The sequence below is a fragment of the Myxocyprinus asiaticus genome, chromosome 1 (genome assembly GCF_019703515.2).
Source record: "Myxocyprinus asiaticus isolate MX2 ecotype Aquarium Trade chromosome 1, UBuf_Myxa_2, whole genome shotgun sequence".
In the NCBI taxonomy this organism is placed as follows: Eukaryota; Metazoa; Chordata; class Actinopteri; order Cypriniformes; family Catostomidae; genus Myxocyprinus; species Myxocyprinus asiaticus.
In genome coordinates this window covers 43,654,453-43,676,138 of record NC_059344.1, presented here as the reverse complement: position 1 = coordinate 43,676,138, position 21,686 = coordinate 43,654,453, and the positions used below count along the sequence as shown (strand labels likewise).

At 36.6% G+C, this 21,686-nt stretch overlaps 1 protein-coding gene and 2 pseudogenes across 1 annotated transcript in view; 1 reads left to right on the top strand and 2 right to left on the bottom strand.

Moving 5' to 3' along the window:
- The first annotated feature begins 2,220 nt into the window (after positions 1-2,220).
- On the top strand, positions 2,221-7,662 carry LOC127439999 (thymidine kinase 2, mitochondrial-like; annotated as a pseudogene).
- Positions 7,663-8,057: 395 nt separating this feature from the next.
- On the bottom strand, positions 8,058-11,001 carry LOC127439997 (uncharacterized; annotated as a pseudogene).
- A 2,105-nt stretch (positions 11,002-13,106) lies between these two features.
- Positions 13,107-21,686, bottom strand: part of LOC127446184 (protein BEAN1-like) — a 95,235-nt gene continuing 86,655 nt past the window's right edge. The window contains exon 6 of the mRNA XM_051706910.1: positions 13,107-16,365. Coding sequence (XP_051562870.1) covers positions 15,996-16,365 — 370 coding nt within the window. The 3' untranslated portion in view covers positions 13,107-15,995. The remainder of the gene's footprint in view (positions 16,366-21,686) is intronic.

Sequence of the window (21,686 nt, the reverse complement as noted above, 5' to 3'; positions counted from 1 at the left end):
TGTATATTAAAGTACAACGTGTAAGCTGTGCCCAAGCTTGCAGCTTTAAAAATATAACAAGATGCAGTTTCTGCTGTTCCACATACTGACATATATACGTAAGTTGCATTGACAAGTCCAACCTACATGTTGGTATGTTTTAAACAATGTATATTACAGTACTAATCATGACTTTTTTACTGTTTTTTTTTTTTTTTTTTTTACATTAGGCTATTTTCTGTGTGTAGTATATAGAAAATGTGTGCCTATCAACTCAACTGAACATATTAATTACATTTTTAAATTAGTAATTGTTCAGATAAATAGTACAATCAGAATAAAAGGATTATTATATAGTAATAATTAATAAAATATGGGGAAATGTGTGTGACTTTTATTTTGACCTGCTTGCAAGAACGATTATTGTTGCAAGTATCAAAACACTGACACGATAACACAGCACGGTAGTTGTACACAGCAGCACGAGTTCATAATAGGCTTAGATGTAATTTGCAGAGATCAATGAAAAACGCGAGATGCTTGTTAACTCCCTGAAAGACTTTTGTCGTGTTGTTGTACCTCTCGTCACGCAAATCCCTGTCAATAAACTGATTTGTCCATCAAACACCTGCACTGAAAAAGCATTTAATCGGATATACGCGGAGCAGCAGCGTCCATGACAGCAGCGTAACTTTCAGCTGCAGCAAGTCCTGCACTTGTTTTGATGTACACAATCCACGCGAGACTGCTTCCGTTCCACAATATAACAGCTGTCATAGCTCTCATGTGAATTTATTATTAAAATATTTCTCATTCGATGCACATGTTCTTCGAAGCTCCACTCACTAAGAAATATTATACATAACCAGCCCCATATTCTTTGCTGTAACTTTAGTGGCATGCAGTGTTGGACAAGCTACTCAAAAAATGTAGCAAGCTAAGCAACAAACTACTCAACAGAAAAATTAGTTAAGCTAAGCTAAAAGCTTAACTTTTCAGAGAAAGCTACACTTAAGCTACTTTTCAACCGCAAATGCACAGAGCATCCTGCATAGACAAAGCATCTAAAAGACTTATTCACATGATGTTTATCAAAGCTATGGTACAGTATATTACAGTTTAATGCAATACAAGTATACAGTAGGTGCAATACGTAAGTGCACGTAAAAAACATGTAAATTCATATTTAGACATGCTTTTTATACAAACCCATGTGTTCAACATGAAAAATCACTATTTTTACATTTTATTTTTCAGATTAATACTATTACTTCTACAAACCCATACCCATTTAAACGTCATTTCATTTGCACATTTCTGTATAAAAACTATGTGTACATACAGTATACTATTCATCTATACAATACAGAAATACAGCAGCTAGACACAGAATTACAGGATATAACAACAGAGGCCACATTTCTTGCATGTGTGTGAGCACATCTTTAAAGCTACACCGCTATATCATGCCTTGTACCCGGTGTTTACTAATGCTAGTTTTGAATCAGAACTAAAGATGTCCGATCACAAATGAATCGCTCATCTAAGTCGGTTCTTTACAATGAATTGGTCACACATGATAGGAAAGTGGTCTGAATCGGTTCCTGATTCAATCTGAATGACTCAGAAAGCTTGGACTCGTGCTGCTGAATCATTTGTGCGCGCGCTCACTTGCCAATAAGATCCTGAAAAAGTCTTAAATTCAGTTTTCCAAAATTTTAGGTCATAAAAAGTCTTACATATCTTAAATGATACAACAAAAGTCCAAGTATTTGTATTTAAAGAGGTTTTAAATTTGGGGGCGTAAAGACAGAAATCGTGATATGACCTAATGTGATTATCAAACTCCAAAAGAATACGATTTTAATTAAATAAATGCATGCGCTGCGTCCAGCAAAGTGAAAACACGACACTGTTGTATTTTCTCCAGGCACGCGGGGGCTTGTGAGTGTTTCCAGCTGTTGCAGAGGCGTTATTTTTCCCCCATCAGTATTCTGGCAGGTCCCGCCTTCTGCGTTCGGATTGGCTACTTAGAGCTACTTACAAGCGGTCTGCGATTGGGCAGTTGAGAAGTCGTTCATATAGTGTTAGTAACAATAGTAAACAGAGGGACATCATATCGTATAACTGATATACCTATTTACTATACAGTATATTCCATACAGCTCAATATACGATATGTAACATAATTTATCGCTTCTTTTCTGTAACTTCAGAATAGAAGTGGTTTAATGAAGCGATATGATAGATGTGGGTGAGAAAAAAAAAAAAAAAGAAAGAAAAGAAAAAAAATCAATATTTAAGTCAATGTTTAGATTTACGGTAGAAAAATGACTTAAATATTTATCTGTTTCTAGGAATATGGTAAGAAATAATTTAATATTTTATTTGTGAGAAATACACTGTCAACTGTGAATTGAAAATGTTGTTTTCCAACCTTGCTGCCTTATAATTATAATAATGCATCTGACTCCATATATTATTCAATCAATTCAAGTTCTGCTTTAAATTGAATACAATTCAATACCTTACAATATTTTCAGTTCTAAGGGTGGCTATGTGCTTACCATCAACTGCTGTGTGCTTAACTGATCAATTTCTTTTCCACAGCATTCTCAGAAATGTCTGAAATAGTTAATTACAAGAAAAATACTAATGGGAAGTGATGTTACCTTGATATTTTTTATATTCTTATATTCAGCATACAGTGAAACCATAAATGTGGGAGCCAGGCAAAATTGGTTTGTCATAAAAAAAATAAATAAATAAATAAATAAATAAATAAAACAATATCTAATTCATATCACTCATTATTGTTCAGGACAAAGTGATGTCACATATAACTAATTATTTTCTTTCCAATACATTTATTCAGCCATTTACTAGAAATAAAAAACACACAAAAAATAAAAATCATGGTGATATAGTGGTGCTGAAATATGACAATGTTTACCTTTAATTGTTTATATTGTAATACGTTGTAGATTATTGAAGGAGTTAACATTTTATTTCCCTTATCAGTTTGAATGAGCAGCTGGAAGCAGTGAAGCGCAAACATTTCAAAATAAGAGTCCCTGGTGTATTTCAAAGTTAAAGTGCCTCTAAAGTTAAAAGTTTCATGCTATTAATCATAATCATGTTTGTTTTTTTGTTTGTTTTGTATGTACACATACGTATTACACCTACTGTATACTTGTATTGCACTAAACTGTAATATACTGTACCATGGCTTTGATAAACATCATGTGAATACTTCTTTTAGATGCTTTGTCTATGCAGGATGCTCTGTACATCTGCGGTTGAAAAAATGAAGTAGCTTAAATGTAGAAAGCTACTTTTGCCATGTAGCTTGTAGTGTAACTTGCTACTTTCTCTGTAGTGTAGCTTTTAGCTTAGCTTAACTAATTTTTCTGTTAAGTAGTTTGTAGCTTAGCTTGCTAAATTTTTTTGAGTAGCTTGCCCAACACTGCCATGTTATAAAATATTCCATGAGCTTGTTGACTAGTGAGAGCATGCGCCAAATGATTCAGCAGCACGAGTGCAAGCTTTCTGAGTCATTCAGATTGAATCGGGAACAGATTCAGATCACTTTCCTATCACGTGTGACCAATTCATTGTAAAGAATCGACTCAAATGAGCGATTCATTTGATTCAAAACTGGCATTAGTAAACACCGGGTACAAGGCATGATGTAGCGGTGTAGCTTTTGTCAACGCTATGCCGCTACCTTGTCAAAAATATAGCTTCAATACTGAAAAGCTACTTGGTTTAAAAACTAGCGAAGCTACCATCTTGCTATTCAGAAATGTATTTGTAGCGAAGCTAAAACCAGCCTAAGCTAGTTGTCTGATTTAAGCTGTTCTCCCAGCCAGACCAGCTAAAAAGTGCCCTAACCCCCTGTAAAACCAGCCAAACAGTTTGGGCTGATTAGCAGTTGTTTTTATAGGGGTGCTGAGATCACAGTGAACATAGTATTGTTGCCATATGTTTTAGGGATGCTATTTCTTGTCTGTAATATTTACATTCACATTCATATTTGGATAGAGGGAAATATTGCAAGTGGAAAGACAACACGTCTGGAGTATTTCAGCAAAACCTGTGACATTGAGGTAATACACTAAATTTGTGATGAATAAATTGTCGCAAATTATTATTATACCTGATACCTGAACTCACTCTCTCCTTATTACTAATTTATTGCTAAAATGTTTCTTGTCTTTCAGGTTCTGACAGAGCCTGTGTCTAAATGGAGAAATGTGCTGGGATGCAATTCATTGGTAGGCTATGGTTTCCATGGTTGCATTACTCAGGTTTCAATTAAGGATGTGCAAAACTACCAATTTCCATAATTGACTAGTTGGTGTTAAGGAGCCCATGTACAATTAGTCTTTGTTATGTTCACATGACACCAATCAGATACTTTTTAGACAGATATACAGATGCGAAGGGCATCACTTCAACATGGATACTAAAGGATAGTCAACAAATAAATAGCCTAGACAACTATAACCTCTTATTGCACAAAACTATCAAAGTAAGAAATAAGAAAGGCTCCAATACAGAGCGGCACAACACCGCCTATGTGTATCCTGAATGCAGAATGACATGTTGCAATGTAACCAGAGTGCTTCAGGGTGATCCTCACTGTATAGTGAAATGCACATAACTGACACAACATCTGGTTCATGACATCCTGTTGTTTAAACTTTTTTTACTGCAACTATCTAATTAAAAAGTGTCAAACAGAATCAACAAAAGACTTCAATCTCTCCACAGCACCTCACAAATACGGGAGTATTAAGCACAGATGTGATCGTCTTGAAATGTATTGTTGATGCAGCGCTTTGCTGTTGTAACAGCGCATTAAAATTAGAGGAATTAGAGGAAACTTCTTGTTGAGGGTTTTACCATGCTGACAGTTAGGCCATTCACTGTTAAGCACAGCAAGCTATCATCAAGCAAAAACACTTTCTAAGAATCGGCGTCTCTCAATTAATTTGAGAATTGCATTTCCCATTAAAACCACCACCACAAGAATATTAATGTCCGTCGATTCCACTAATCGCCAAGTCGGTTGTTGAATGACTAGTCGATTAGTCTCTCTGGCACATCCCTTGTTTCAAAAGGCTTCTTCACCTTTCTTGTTTTATACCTGATTTAGAGTTGTGTTTCATTACTGTAGAAAAGATTAAAAGGCAAATTATGGTAAAATTGGTTTTCTTCTGTTTTGATACAGGGTTTGATATTCCAGGACCCAACCAGATGGGGGCTCACCCTTCAGACATATGTACAACTTACAATGCTGGATCGACATGAAACACCAATGGCATGTACAAATCCTCTTACACAACCCTACAGTTTGGTTCTGTTGTTGTATATGCACCTCTTTCTGTTCTGCAGAGTAGAAATTAAGGAACTTGCACCCTGTGTGTTAATAATGGAAATTGAATGCTAATAATGAATGCAATTGCCATTTTTCTTCTTCTTTCTGCTCACAGTCAGCACCTGTCAGAATGATGGAAAGTCTATCTACAGTGCAAAGTACATTTCTGAGGAAAACCTTTATAAAAGGTAGATTTCATTATAAGAACTTAGTCTGCGCACTGTTGTACAACACATTGAGACTGAATAGTTTACTATTATTAAAACTAATAGCACTAATATTAAATAAAGGGTATTATCACATTTGGTTGACAGTGGAAAGATGCCTGAGGTGGACTTTGCAGTTTTAAGTGAATGGTTTGAGTGGATCATAAAGAACATAGCTATTCCTGTTGATCTTATTGGTAAGACAAATATATCTCTGTTTCATTGCAAGAGTTGCTTGTTAGATGTGGATAATCTGGAACTATGTAAGAGATTCTGTTGTGTGTAACGTCAATATACATTTTTTATTTCTTGTTTTTCATAACGGTTTACCTATAGACCTCTCCACAGACGTGCTACGAGAGACTAAACAGAGGTGCAGAGAGGAGGAGAAGGTTATTCCTTTGGTACGATTGGAATTATGTAATAGTTGCATTGTTGTTGTAACCTGTAATTCAGCTTTAGTGTATGCAAGTGAAACAATACAAAACTGCAAGTAAAGCCTAACTTTATTGTCAATGGGAGAGCAGCAAACACATTCAAACAATAACAATTCAGCATTTAGCCTGCCAATATTTCCAAACATGTATCTTTGGTTTCTACTGTAGCTCAGGGCTGATTTTACTTGTTACTTTGTCTGTTATAATCATATTTCATCTATATATTAATAAGGCTATATTTTATTTACATTTGTTTGGTGTGATTTTTAAGAACAGTCTTTATCATATATTTTAAAATGGATACTGGCACATAGAATAAATCCACAGCCTATATGAGGACTGGCTGATTCATCAGAAGACTTTGAAGTCCCTGCTCCATTTCTTGTGAGTCTTTGCTATTTTAATAAAGCTAACAGATCACCTGTCCACAAGCTGAAAAAATGAATAAGAGCTCCTACACACTAGGGAAAGCTCAGATGGAGCGTGTTACGCATGGGAATGCAAAAGATCCATTTGGAAGGTGTGTACCACAGAAAGAAGAGCTGGTTTAGTTTGAAAACAAGCAGCAATCCAGTGGCAATCACGGAGAGAGATGGCTATGTAAAATACTGTATATCTTTTCGACAATGTCCCAGTAAACACTGAAACACATTTCCAGGCTCTCTCTCTACAGTTAATATCTTTTAGCCTGGCAGAGAAAAATGATAAAAGACGGGGAATGAATACACTGCATATACACTGACCGAACACTTTATTAAGAACACTCTGGTCCTAATAAAGTGCCCAAAGTGGTCTTCTACTGTTCTAGCCCATCTGCCTCAAGGTTCGATGTGTTGTGCATTCTGAGATGCTATTCTGCTCACCACAATTGTACAGAGGTATCTGAGTTACCGTAGCCTTTCTGTCAGCTCGAACCAGTCTGGCCATTCTTCGTTAACCTCTCTCATCAACAAGGCATTTCCGTCCGGAGAACTGCCACTCATTGGATGTTTTTTGTTTTGTTTTTGGCACCATTCTGAGTTGTATGTGAAAATCCCATGAGATCAGCAATTACAGAAATAATCAAACCAGCCCGTCTGGCACCACCAATCATATCAGGAACGAAATCACTGAGATCACATTTTTCCCCATCCTGATGGTTGATGTGACCATTAACTGAAGCTCCTGACCTATATCTGCATAATTGTATGCACTGCACTGCTGCCGCATGATTGGCTGATTAGATAATCGCATGAATAAGAAGTTGTACAGATGTTCCTAATAAAGTCCTCGGTTTTTCCGCCATGTTTTTTTTTTATCTCACAGTGCAAATAGTCCCACCTTTCCAAGATTCTCATTGGTTAATGCATGCCTAGGTCAGAGTGAGTTGGAGCAAAAGTTTAAATGCTTTTGGTCGCATGACAGAACATCACTATCGCAAGCCCTTGCGGTTTCCCTCTCCGTCCTTCCAACACATCATGCCCATCAATGCAATCTTGCGTTCTCTGATGCAACATGAACTCTAGTGTGTAGGCGCCCTTATATTCCATTCCGGTCTTGAAATAATATTTGTGCTCACATTTGGGGGCAGGTAATCCCAGCAGATCACGATCTTAAGAAGATGCTGCATCAATATGAGGAGAACCGAGAGAAGATACTAATGGCACATTTCTCTTGAGCAACCTAGAAGATCTGAGAGAGAGATTGGTGGCCATGTTAATCCAACCAATATGTGTTAGACAGATAAAGCACGCACATACATACAGTATTTTACCTATAAACTCTGGATTTAAATTTTGCAAACATTCCTTCTCTTTTTATAAATTAGTTCACATGACAGTTGTTTTATTTAAAATGCTTATTTAGAATGCAAATGCTTTTTATGATTATTATAATATGAAGTATATTTGCATTCACAGACATTGTAAACTTGGTTTAAGCACTTAAAAGGAGACAGAAAGTCAGTTATTTTTAGTTGTGTCAGTGGAATCATTCCAGAGTACCAAAAAGACCAACTGAACCTGGAAACATTTTCAAAAGTTTGTTTGTCATATCAGTATAAGTATGTGATGGATTAAAATTCAGAAGGCCAATTCCAGACCATGCAAATGCATTAGAAGTGATTTGGTACATCATTTACAATGCAGTCATCATACACAGGCCTTTTGTTTTAAGTTGATGAATTTTTGTCATTCTGAATGCCACTTGCAGTTTGAAGACCCACAGATACTGTTACTAACAAATACAGATAGCTGTTTTTTATGTAACTGTGACCAATGTTATTTATACTGCATAAGCAACTTGTTTTAAACACAAAAATAGTTGGCTCATGTTCCTAACAATAACAGGTAGTATAAAATAGATACACCAGAATACCATTTGTACATCAAATATCCATTTATTGACATTTCTGAAAAATAAATGTTCAGTTAAGACACGTGGGTGCACATTTACTGTAGCCGTCTCTACATTTAGTGAGGCACAGTACAAGCTCAAAAGTTAAGCAGGTTTAAAATTACTATAGCAGCAAGAAACCGTCCTTCACTTAAAAATCTATGACAGTAGTTAAAGGGATAGTTCACCCCAAAATGAAAATTCTCTCATCATTTACTCACCCTCATGCCATCACAGATGTGTATAACTTTCTTTCTTCTGCAGAAAACAAACAAAGATTTTTAAAAGAATATTTCAGCTCTGTTGGTCCTCATAATGCAAGTGAATGGTGACCTGAACTTTGAAGGCCCAAAAGGCAGTGTAAAAGTAATCCATAAGACTCCAGTGGTTAAATCCATATCTTCTGAAGCGAAAAAAAATGGGCTTTTGTCAGATGGCCAGGTCTGGGTAGTTCTCCTGCATCTCCAGGATAGACTTATCATCAGTCATAAATGAGCTAGACACTCTATCTTGAGACTTGTCAACTCCCTGATTAGAATTTGTCCCCTGGGTTTACCAATGAGCAACCTTCAACACGCCCATTATCCTTGAAAACATCCTTGTTTAGATTACAGATGTCATTTACATGCCCTGAAACATCATCCCCAGCACTGAAGTACAGAGGAGCAGCTCTGTTTTGGAGAATCTCCAGACATTCTATGTGTGATCGCTGACTCATGAGCTCAAGGAGGTACTCGCATTCCAACCTGGCAAGGAAAAGGTCAAATCCCATCCTCTTGGCCTTGTCAGTGTCAAAATTGTCGGACAGTCTATACTCAGTGTCTGTTTCAATGCAGTAACCAAAACGCTGAAGAATACTCTTGGCAAAAGGCATAATTGGCTTGATGTAACAGACAACGTGTCCTGTAAATGTCCGAGGAAATAATAAAAAAACATTAACAGTCAGCTTAATGGGAATGTATAGTACTTAAAGGAATAGTTCACCCAAAAATGCATGTTTTCTCATTTATTCAACCTCATGCCATCCAAGATGTGTATAACTTTCTGTCTTCAGCAGAACACAAATGAAAATTTTTAGAAGTATGATTCAGCTCTGTAGGTCCATACAATGCAAGTGATTGGTGATCATAACTTTGAAGCTCCAAAAAGCACATAAATGCAGCATAAAACTAAAAGTAATCCGTAAGACTTCATTTAGCTTCTAGCTTCAGAAGAAATGTAACACTGTACACCTTGCCATTGCAGCCTCTAGACGCAATCATGATTTCAAGCTTGATTATACTTCCTAGTGCTTGACGCAAGCACAGAGCGCTAGATGACGTTAGGAAGTATAATCGATCTTGAAATAACGATCGCCAAGAAGACTGCTGTCAAGATTTATAGTGAAAAAGGAGTGATATTTTGGTCTGTTCTCACCCAAAAATGATTGGATTGCTTCAGAAGACATGGATTAAACCACTGGAGTTGTATGGGTTATTTTAATGCTGTCTTTATGTGCTTTTTGGAGCTTCAAAGGCCAACTTTCATTGGATGGACCTACAGAGCTGAGATATTCTTCTAAAAGTCTTCGTTTGTGCTCTGCAGAAGAAAGAAATCCATACACATCTGGGATGGCATGAGGGTGAGTAAATGATGAGAGAATTTTCATTTTTGGGGTGAACTCTTCCTTTAAGGGCCTGATCTTCTGTAAAGCTGCTTTGAAACGATGTGTGTTGTGAAAGGCGCTATACAAATAAAAATGACTTGACTTAAGGACGCAAACTTAACGTGCTTTATAACACCGTAGCTTTACTGGCTTCCTGGTGTCTGTCATCATAAACTTCATGTCCTTTTATGTCTGACTTCGAGACAACGTCCGAAGACACAAAAACGGACACAAAAACGTGTTCGGTGTGAACAGCACCTGACTCCTGCAGCCGTTGAGACCCCAATCAGAAGAAATGCAATTTCCTTATAGGACTTTTGAAAAATGTTATCAATTTGAAATGTGTAATACATTCTCAGAAAATATTAACATTAAACTTAAAAGTTAGAAATATTTTTGAGCATTAAAAGGGGCTCAGACCTCAAACAGAACATAAGGGTTAAAGGAATTAAGTCACTTGAAACAGTGTAGAAACAACAGACGTACTGTACCAATGACAGCTACCATTTACCTTTAATGTTTTAATCTCATTCCTCCACGGAAACATCTCCAGTAACTCGGCAGCCTTTATAAAGTACTGGATGTGTCTCTGGCAGTCTCTATATTGCACGCATATAGTGTCTGATAGACGTCCAGCGTGTTTAACCTCTTCCTCTGATAATATGCTCCTGGCTTCATCTGTCACCTGTGTTTCTGAACACACGTTATGATTTCCTTCAGACCAAACTTCGTCGTAGTACTGTAAATACATAACTAACACATCTTTCAACGAGAGAGGCGTTTGAACGTCGACGCTGTTCGTCATGTTTATAAGACATAAAGTGATCAACTTGATCAATTCCTGATGAGATCCGAACGAGGAAGCGAAAGTAGACAGTATGCAAATGAGGAGTGATGATGAATATATGCAGGTACTTTCGCCAACACATACGAGACAGCATCAAATGTATTTATTAATTATAGTTTCATAAGTGACAAGTAAATAAAAAGCTTACATTTCTAAATGCCCATGACCAATAAGCGAAGAGGTCTCGTATCACTGGCATCAGCGACGTCAGTATAATCTATCTCAGCCTCAACGTATACCTTATATAGGTTTTGTTATCTTTAAAGTGTCAGTGAATTGCACCAGTTGTGTTTTTTTCCATATTTTCTAATAGAAGCCACGAAAAGGTTGATGGTATGCCTACAGGTCACCAGTGTCATCGTCCCTTGAATGAGGGAAACATCACTGACATCCAGTGCATAAGATATGTAATTATCATAACATGCATGTCATATAATTACCACCACCAGATGGCGATAGGTTCGAAGACATGGACGCTATTGGACGTCAAAAACACTCTATTTATATTCGTTTTTGTAAGAGCAGAAGGAGCAAAAATAAATATGAAAAAACTAATGAGAATAGGAATAAAAATAAGCCACCAAGGAAACATATGAGGATGCAATGCCACCCCAGATGTGTATGACTTTCTTTCTTCTGCAGAACACAAACAAAGATTTTTAAAAGAATATCTCAGCTCTGTTGATCCATTCAATGCAAGTGAATGGTGACCAAAACTTAGAAGCTCCAAAAATCACATATAAGCATCATAAAATGAATCCATATGACTCTAGTGGTTTAACCATATTTTCTGAAGCAATCCAACCGGTTTTGGGTGAGAACAGGCCAAAATAGAACTCCCTTTTCACTATAAATCATATGACATCAGCAGTCTCCTTGCGATCATGATTTCAAGCTCGATTACAATTCCTAGCGCTATCTAGCTCTCTGCGCATGCGTCAAGCACTGGAAGTGTAATTGAGCTTGAAATCATGGTTGTGCCTAGAGACTGCAATGGCAAGATGTACAGTAAAAATTAGTTATATCTTTTCATCTGTTCTCACCTAAAACCGATTGGACATGATTAAACCACGGGATGCTGATGGATTACTTTTGTGCTGCCTTTATGTCCTTTTTGGAGCTTCAATATTTTGGTCACCATTCACTTGCATTGTATGAGCTGAGATATTCATCTGGGATGTCATGAGGGTAAGTAATTGATGAGAACATTTTCATTTTGGGGTGAACTATCCCTTTAATGTTTATTTTCTTTTGAAAAGTGGGGAAAGTGTGCAGACTCAAGATGACCAAAACAATGACATCCAAGGACTATAGCCATATGTGCTTGTTGAGCATTTAATTTAAAAACCATTGACATAAAAAAGGAGTTAGTCCTCCTAAACAGCCTTCACTCTAATGGAAAAGCTTTCCACAAGATGTTGGAATGTGCTGGAGAGATTTGCTCGCTTTCAGACACAAGACTGTGATCAGGCACAGTCTGTGTTTCAATTAATGTGTTCATGTGAATTCAGTTCTGGGCCTTTTGAACTATAAGTAACATAAACTAATCTTAAGTAAAAGGGGTAAGTTAAAATATTTAATTGACCTTATCTGCACCTGTAACAGTAAATGGTCAAATCTGAATTAATTACATGTAACCTCAGTGACAATAGCCATGCATGTTTAAAATTACCTAAAAAGTTCAGTACTTAGTATGTCTGATGGAGTTAGCATGAAATTAACATTCCTCTGGAATGGTTTAATAGAAGAGGAGCTCTTGGACAAGAGGCTAATTAAGGGGAGAGCTATGGCACAGGCCATCTGTTCAGGATGCTTTCTGTGAGCCCACCATGTAAACAGGCAAGAGACTCGTCATGCATTATGAATGATAGGGGTCAATGGGTAAACTGCCTCAGGAAATATTCTGTCCATTTGGAAGCCTTTAGTGTACAATCTACATTTTTTACTCAACTGGCTCATCATACTCTAAAAACTTACCAACAGGACTATGTACAACAAAATGATCTTTAATTGCTATGCAAAATGTGCTATTACTCTAAATTGTTTCAAATACTACCAGTAAGCATTCAGAGATCGAAGTCTCGAGAGAAGTCTTGTTTTCTTCTTTACTCCAGTGGTAAAGGACTTAAGATTCTAATACAAAACATACATCAACATCTGCAGCTCTAACAATATAATCACTTCAGACAGCTTAACACAACATTGTGACAGAGAAATAACACATTTGAGATGTAAATTCATTACATATAAGTCAACATTTACTATGGACTTTAATGCCAATGTGCTTGTTTGTGGTATAAAACAATATCCATATATCCTGAAGAACTAAAGGTCTGCATAATATAGTCTAATGAAACTGAAACTGGTGAAATAGTTTGAATCCAACTCAAAATGATTTTCTGGAACATCAGATATCTTAAGTTAAAATACACAATTCCATAAAATTGACAGAAAATAAAGAAACCAGTGGGAATTGAATTGTTTACATTTTAATTTTATGATTATGCACACATCATTTCGACAGTCTTGTGCTAAAAAGTGTGACATACCAACTAACTAAAACATGAGGGTTTACAGACACAGTAGTAGTATTACAGTGTAGTGGCTACTAAGGATAGAAAATGGAGCGTTTCTTCATCTAAGCCTAATGTGTTGACCAACACTGCTCCTGCCTCTACAAATTCATATACGCACATGGTAAAGCTAGACATCTTCAAAAAGACCCCTTAATGCTACTTGCGAGGTCCCTTTATGTGATTCATTTGCCTTTCTTCATTAGTGATGAGTAAAATCTTCTAAACATTGGCTGAAGTCAGAAATGCTCAAATATGGGTGTTCAAAGTTGACATCCATTCAGACTACTCTAAATAAATAATAATGGACCATTTAAAATTGATTTCTCTTTTGAGCTGCTTTTCAAAACACAAGAATGCATTCATGCATCAAATTCAGTTTAAAAAACCCTTTCAGATCCTTCTTTTTTATAAGTATATTGTTTGTGCAGTGGAGGGAAAGTGATGAAAAAGTTGAATTGTGTCATACATTGTCATTTTTGGGCAAATTTTTTATTTATGTATATACTTCATAATTTATTTGTCTTTTTGTACCATATATATTTGTGTTATTTGTAACATTAAAATAAAAGAATAAGACCTAAATATCTGATGACAGTCCTACAGGGACCCATGTCAACTGGAATAAGCAGAATGAAACTTTCTTCTACGATTTCTACAGTGTTCTGTAATCTAACAGTCATGGTGATTAATAGGCACATTGTTTCTCTCAGAAACATGCAAGTGTATGGAAGCCATTGCGGTACAATGAATGAAGTGGGCTTTTTAACAAAAACAGGCACACATTTTAGGAACAAATCTGATACATTAATATTTTGGAAGCATGTTCAGAGCATGTCCAGCAAGTATGATCTTTTACACCATCTCATTTTACACCTAAAATGAAAAAAAAAAAAAAAAAAAAAATAAAAATAAAAATGCTATTATGAACTGATGTAACGTTTATTGATTAAGTCTCAGACGGCTTGCTTGGCAAAATTTTGATTGTTGAATTTAGCTCTGGCGCAAAAGAAATGGTTAAATCATCTACAAGTCTATTTGTAAATGAAGCATGTTCAGAGCATGTCTAGCAAGGATTATCTATTGTTTCATTTTATATTGACATCACTGCTACAACTAATTTGCAGCTGAGCTACTAACTAGTCTTAGCTCTTATTTTATAATGTACACACAGTGCTGGTTTAGAAGAATAATGTAAAATTAACTTTTAACACCCTTTGGCTACATGTCTGCTAAAGCCCTTTCCAACTATTTTAGTTTTGTTGTATGCATGGATATCACACTTATCTCTCACATCTGCTGTTTCTCATAATAGGTTCTTAAAATGTACTGAAAATAAGCATTGCCAGGAGACTTTCAGAAAACAGTAGTGTCTGCAATAGAAGGAAATATAAAGAAGTAGGTAACACTTTGCAATAAGGTTCTATTTGTTAACAGAAGTAAATGCTGTGAGTAAATTTTTTTTTAATCTTGGTTAATGCTAATTTATGAAAATAGAATTTAGTTCATATTAGGTCATAATGCATTAACATGTACAACTTTTAATTTTAAAAATGTATAAGCACATGTTGTAATTAACATTAACTAAGATTAATAAATGCTGTAAAAGTATTGTTCATTGTTAGTTCTTGTTAACTAATGTTGTTAAGTACTGTAATGTTAATGAATACAACCTTATTGTAAAGTGTTACCAAGAAATCACAGTGATCTAGATGTAAAGGTGTAAAGAAATGCAATGATGTTTAATGAAAGTATGGATTAAAAAGCATTTGATCTTCTGGTGTCATTTATATTGCTTTAAAGGTAATTTCTCTTCTATGCAATCTATGAAATGTACTAAATATTATCTTAAAAAAGTTTTCTCATTACAAAAAGTAAATAGTTAGATGAACCCTTAATTTGATTAAAAATAAGAAAAAAGAAAAGAAAAAAAAAGGTTAACGATTAAAAGGAAATGTCTTGTAGTAAATGAACATACTCCTATGTGCATGCACTTTCTCTTTCTCATGATGAAGAAGAGAATGGTCTCATTTTACACCTAAAATGTAAATGAAAAAAAAAAAAAAATCACTATTATGAACTGATGTAACGTTTATCGATTAAGTCTCAGACGGCTTGCTTGGCAAAATTTTGATTATTGAATTTAGCTCTGGTGCAAAAGAAATGGTTAAATCATCTATAAGTCTTTTTGTAAATGAAGAAACTGGCATCTAATCACACCATAGGCAAAAGCCAAAGTAAAGTGAAGACACACACACACACACACATGCACACACAAACACACACAAACATCTAAACAAATTGGTCCACAGTGCTGTGCACTCAAAGCGGCTCCCTTTGTGTTAGATAAAACAGGACATGCAGTGTCTCATATCTGTGTTGGTTGATATCTGAGATGATTGTGGGGTTCTGCAGGTGTCTGTTTCAGCTCTGGGCTCTGGGTCTTTTCCATTGCATCAACATTGTCTGGGGGAGACCCTTGTCAAACAAAGGAGTCCATCTCAAAGCTGGTTTGGTACAGGTGATGCACATTTGTGTTGGAGAGGCATGTATTACAAGATCCTGTGGGTAACACTGTCCTGGGGACTGCTGTCCTCGGCAGTGTGTTTGAGAAGATCCAGGGGCATCAGAGGGAGGGGCTGGTTTTGTTCACTCACTACTGCCTCATATGGGGGCGCCTCTTCTAAAGGTAAGGCTGACAAAGAGATGGAGGCGACTGGCTGGTGCCTCCAATCCTGCAGTCTGTTTGAGTATCGGGAAGAGCAACTTGCTGACACCCAGGAAGCACCAGCAGGCAGAACCTCCATCTCTCTGTAGTTGTGTGGGGCAGCCTGCTCCCGACACGGGTCTGTGAGCGAGTAGGGGGGTGGATCATCTGTAGGAACATAAAACTGTGTCCCTGGTCCCACACATTCATCATAACTGAAAGAAAAGACCACGTATTAATACAGTGAACAATAGGACAATAGGTATATAAAAGCCATCTAGTGATTTTAATAATATTTCCAACATAGCTTTTAATTTTTGACAATGTTGCTGGATTATGATACAGTATATTTCATTATCAGTTAAGTCTATTTTAAGCAATCATATATGAGAATCCTGATGCATGTTAAATAACCTTCCCTTGGACCCTTTAAAGACCCATGAAATAAATCTGCATACTTCTTTACTCTAAAAGTTGACAAAAACTTTTAGCAGATACAGTATGTATTTAAAATGTATAGTCTTTTGCATCCGGGAAAATGGACCAAAATCTTACCGACTCATCTTGCGTGTGTCTAAAGGTTTGTTCAATTAAATGCTCTCTAGAATGACAATGTCCATCCTCCTCATAGAGCTCAACAGTGCCCATCCACTTTTTCAGCTGTCTTTGTTGTGGAAGTATTTTTCCAACTGATTTTTTTTCCAATAGAGATTTCATAAATAATTAAATAAAAGACTTTTAAGCCATGAACCAAATCAACTATCTGAGGTGAATGACACCATTAGAAACGTTGAATTGAAGCAAAAAAAGTATTTGACAAAAAGACAAAGATACAAGACTGTGCACTTAACGTCTTTAATGAGGGAATGAGCTACAATCCCACAAAGTATTACAAATGACCGAATCATTATAGAAAATACAAAAATATATTGATATAAAGTTGTTGATTATAATAACTACATTTACAGTAAAGTATATTACCATACACATAATTTATCTAAGTTACCGTAGCCTTTCTGTCAGCTCAAACCAGTCTGGCCATTCTCCGTTGACCTCTCTCATCAACAAGGCATTTCTGTTCGCAGAACTGCCGCTCACTGGATTTTTTTTTGTTTTTTTTATTTTATTTTATTTATTTTTTTTGGCAACATTCTAAGTAAACTCTAGAGACTGGTGTATGTGAAAATCCCAGGAGATCAGCAGTTACAGAAATACTCAAACCAGCCTGTCTGGCACCAACAATCACGCCACGGTCAAAATCACTGAGATCAAATTTTTCTCCATTCTGATGGTTGATGTGAACATTAACTGAAGCTCCTGACCTGTACGATGCACTGCTGCCACAAGATTGGCTGATTAGATAATCGCACAAATAAGTAGGTGTACAGGTGTTCCTAATAAAGAGCACGGTGAGTGTATATACTTTATATAAACACTCTAAAATTGGCTGGGTTCAAAATAATGCAATTGGCATCCCAGTGCAGGGAAAAACAGAACAGAACACACATTGGGTTAAACTAATCCCACAAAATTTTGAGTGTACAGTACTATGCAAAAGTCTTAGGCACATAAGATGTTTCACAAAAGCATTTGTCTTAAGATGGTTATTTACAGTTGTGCTCAAAAGTTTGCATACCCTTGCAGAAATTGTGAAATTTTGGCATTGATTTTGAAAATATGACTGATCATGCAAATAAACTGTCTTTTATTTAAGGATAGTGATCATATGAAGCCATTTATTATCACATAGTTGTTTGGCTCCTTTTTAAATCATAATGGTAACAGAAATCACCCAAATGGCCTTGATCAAAAGTTTATATACCCTTGAATGTTTGGCCTTGTTACAGACACACAAGGTGACACACACAGGTTTAAATGGCAGTTAAAGCTTAATTTCCCACGCCTGTGGCTTTTTAAATTGCAATTAGTTTCACACAAATTTGCTGGGAATAAGATGCCCAAATACTTAATGCCATGCTTGGGCCACTGGAAGGCACCTGGCTGAAAAGCCGTTACTGGGCAGTACGCTGTCAGCGACAAAGCTTCGGATTTAGACCAATTGACTCTGTATCCTGAGAATTTAGAAAATGAATTAATAATTCTGTGGAGTCGAGGCATAGATCTAGTGGGGTCGGAGATGAATAATAAAATATCATCTGTGTAAAGAAAATCTTACCTCCCGCCACCACCCCTGGAAAATCATCTTCCTTTATTATCGCGGCTGCTAATGGTTACAGTGCAAGACAGAACAATAAGGGGGAAAGAGGGCAACACTGCCAAAATAATCTGAAATTAATCCATTTGTTTGTACCTCCACTACCGGGTGTCTATAAAGTAATTTAATCCATCCAATAAAAGTATTCCTGAACCTGTATATTTCCAAAACCTTAAAAAGATAATATCATTCTACCATATCAAATGCCTTTTTGGCGTCAAGTGAGATGGCAGCGACCGGAGTCTGATCATTTGCCACTGACCACTTGATATTGATGAAACGCCTAATGTCATCAGAAGAGCTGCGGCCCCAAATAAACCCCACCTGATCTATACGTATAAGAGTTGTCATAACTTTACTTAATCGGTTAGCCATAATTTTTGACAATATTTTTACGTCTAGCTGGATCAGGGAAATTGGACGGTAACTCTTACACTCGCTTGGATATTTGTCCTTTTTAAGAATCAGACTGATCCGGGCTTGTGTCACGGTTGGCGGAAGCTTTCCATTCTTTAATGATTCTGTATAAACTTCTAACAAATGTGGAGCCAGTTCTGTAGCACAAGATCTAAAAAATTCAGTGGCAAAGCCGTCTGGCCCCAGAGCCTTGCCAAGCAAGAATTACCTTGCCAAGCTCCTCCAAGATTATCTCAGAATCAAGAGAATTTTTTTGCTCAGTTATCAGTTTAGGGAGTTCTAATGGTTCCACAAAATTTCTAATATCTTCATCAGTAGACGAAGATGTGGAGCTATAGAAATCAAGATATCTAGCCAGAAGTTTTCCTGCTTTGTCCCCTGACTCAAAGTATGACTGTCTTGCCCTGAATAGCCAAAACTCCTCCTTCTGTGACAAAATAGTGTTATATATGTATTTCAATCGGGTCAATTCTCTGAGGCCATCAGACGACATTTGGCGCTTCAGCTCTGCCTTAGCACTTTTAATATTCCCTTCCAACTCCACGAGTTCTCGTGCTTTGGATTTTTTGATGAATGAGGCATACTGTATGATCCGACCTCTAAGAACCGTGCCTCCCAAGCCACGCCCACAGAGGATACTGAGGACCAGCTGGTCTCCATATAAACATTGATTTTGGCCTTTAACATTTGTTGAAATTCAAGATTTTGCAAAAGGGATACATTAAAGCACCAACTATATGATTTATTTTTCTCCATATGTGGCAACACCTCTAAACTCACTAGGGCGTGATCTGTGACTAAGATGTTTCCAATTGAGCAATCAACAACAGATGAAATGAGGGACTTATATATGTATATGTATATATATATACATATATATATATATATATATATATATATATATAAAATCTATTCTAGAATCAATCTAATTGACTGATGAAAAAATTAATAGTCCCTACCAGATGGGTTCAAAAGTCTCCAAATATCTGTAAGACCAAGATTTTACACATCCTGTGAAGCGTCACTGTTGCTCTAGGGGGCTTACACACTTTTGCTTCACTATGATCAAGGACTGAGTCCATCAAAAGATTAAGTCTCCTCTCAATATTATATCATGAAGGGTGCCAGCGGCTTGCAACATCCCTTCAAGATCTATTAAAAAAGCCCTGATCATCAGTGTTAGGTGCGTAAATATTAGCCAAAATCAAACTTTGCCCCTGAATTTCGGCTAAAACAATAATAACTCTTCCTAATTTATCTTTAATGTGTTTGAGACATTTGAATTGTAGATGCTTACTTATCAGTGTAATGACTCCTCTGCTCTTACTTGAGCCAGCACTAAAGAAAACATGCCCATCCCATATCTTCCCAAATCTTTCAGCTTCCTGTGGGGAAAGATGCGTTTCTTGAAGAAACACTATATCATATTTCTTACGTTTAAAAAAAGAAATAACCTTCCTTCTTTTTATGGGGTGCCCCAACCCATTCACATTCCACGTGGAGAGAGACAATCCACTCATATTAACATTTGACATTTTGTCATATTAGAAAAAATAGACTGTGTGTCAAAAATACTTATAACGACCACATTCCAACATTAGTGTAACATTCAAACCCCACACTTCCCCCAGAAAAAAAAGTGCATTAACCCCATGCACGACAGCGCCAACTGGCGTCCATCCCTCTAAACTCAAACAGTCCATGTATGCCTACAAGAGCCCCCGCGACAACTTTGCCATCGGATCGCTCAAGTCCGGTACTTCTATAAAAATTTTGTGAGATGGAATTACACAACAGAAAATAATCTATAAAACAAACTCCAGCCAATAGGTGGAATAAACACAAAGAACGTGTAGATTCATCCATATAACTGTCCCGAAGGTGTGTTCCTCCACAAAACAAGCTCCAGCCGCTAGCAGAACCAGCAAAAAAAAAAAAAAAAAAAGCCGTTCAGTTTCCTCGGGCAGTCAAACGAATGATCAGTGAGCCAGCCCATTTGGCTGTTACATGAGTGCAACACATGACCTTATCACTCCAATGTCTTGCAAGAAATATTCCACAAAACAAACTCCAGCAAATAGGAGGCATAAGCACATAGAATGTGCAGATTCATCCACAAACTCTCCCGAAGGAATGTTATTCAACAAAACAAACTCCAGCCGCTAGCAGGAACCAGCACAAATAGAAAGAAAAAAGGCTCTCAGTTCCTCGTACAGTCAAGTGAATGTTCAGTGAGTCAGGCCCACTCGGCTGCAACATGAGTACAACAAGATGACTTACTCACTCCATTGACTTTATGAAGGACATTGCCTGCTGTGGGCATGTAAATATTTTGCGGCCATCCTTAGTATCTATTCTCAATTTGGTTCATGGCTGTGACAAACTAAAGGCTATCTGTTTCAATAGGAAATGTCAGCATAGGTAAAAATGCTTGTCAAGCCATTTCATGGGGCCTTAAAAGAATTACCGGTACATAGTATGTACACATGATGTATTATGATTACTGTAAGTTATTCTAGCCACTAGGGCAGAAAATATTAAAGGCTGCAGTTCCTTTTAAAGTGGAGCTGCTAAAGAGCCCATTAAGAGAAGTTGAATTACGCACAAGTATATCTGCAGTCAATATAAATTATAGTACAGAAATACTATAACGTTTAAGAAACATTTGATCACAAGTGTCTGATTTATGACAGCAATAACAGTTTCTGAAACATGTATTGCCTTTCTCATATATATTTGTCTTATGTTCTTATGAAGGCTGAATGCAAGACCCTCCTGGTAAGTATTACTGACATTTGATTCTCTTTTTGCTGCATTCCCACCTCACCAAATTACCAATTTCACTTTCTCTGTGCATTACCCTGCTTCATTGCAAACAAAGCTCCAGTGAAGCACATCAGATTC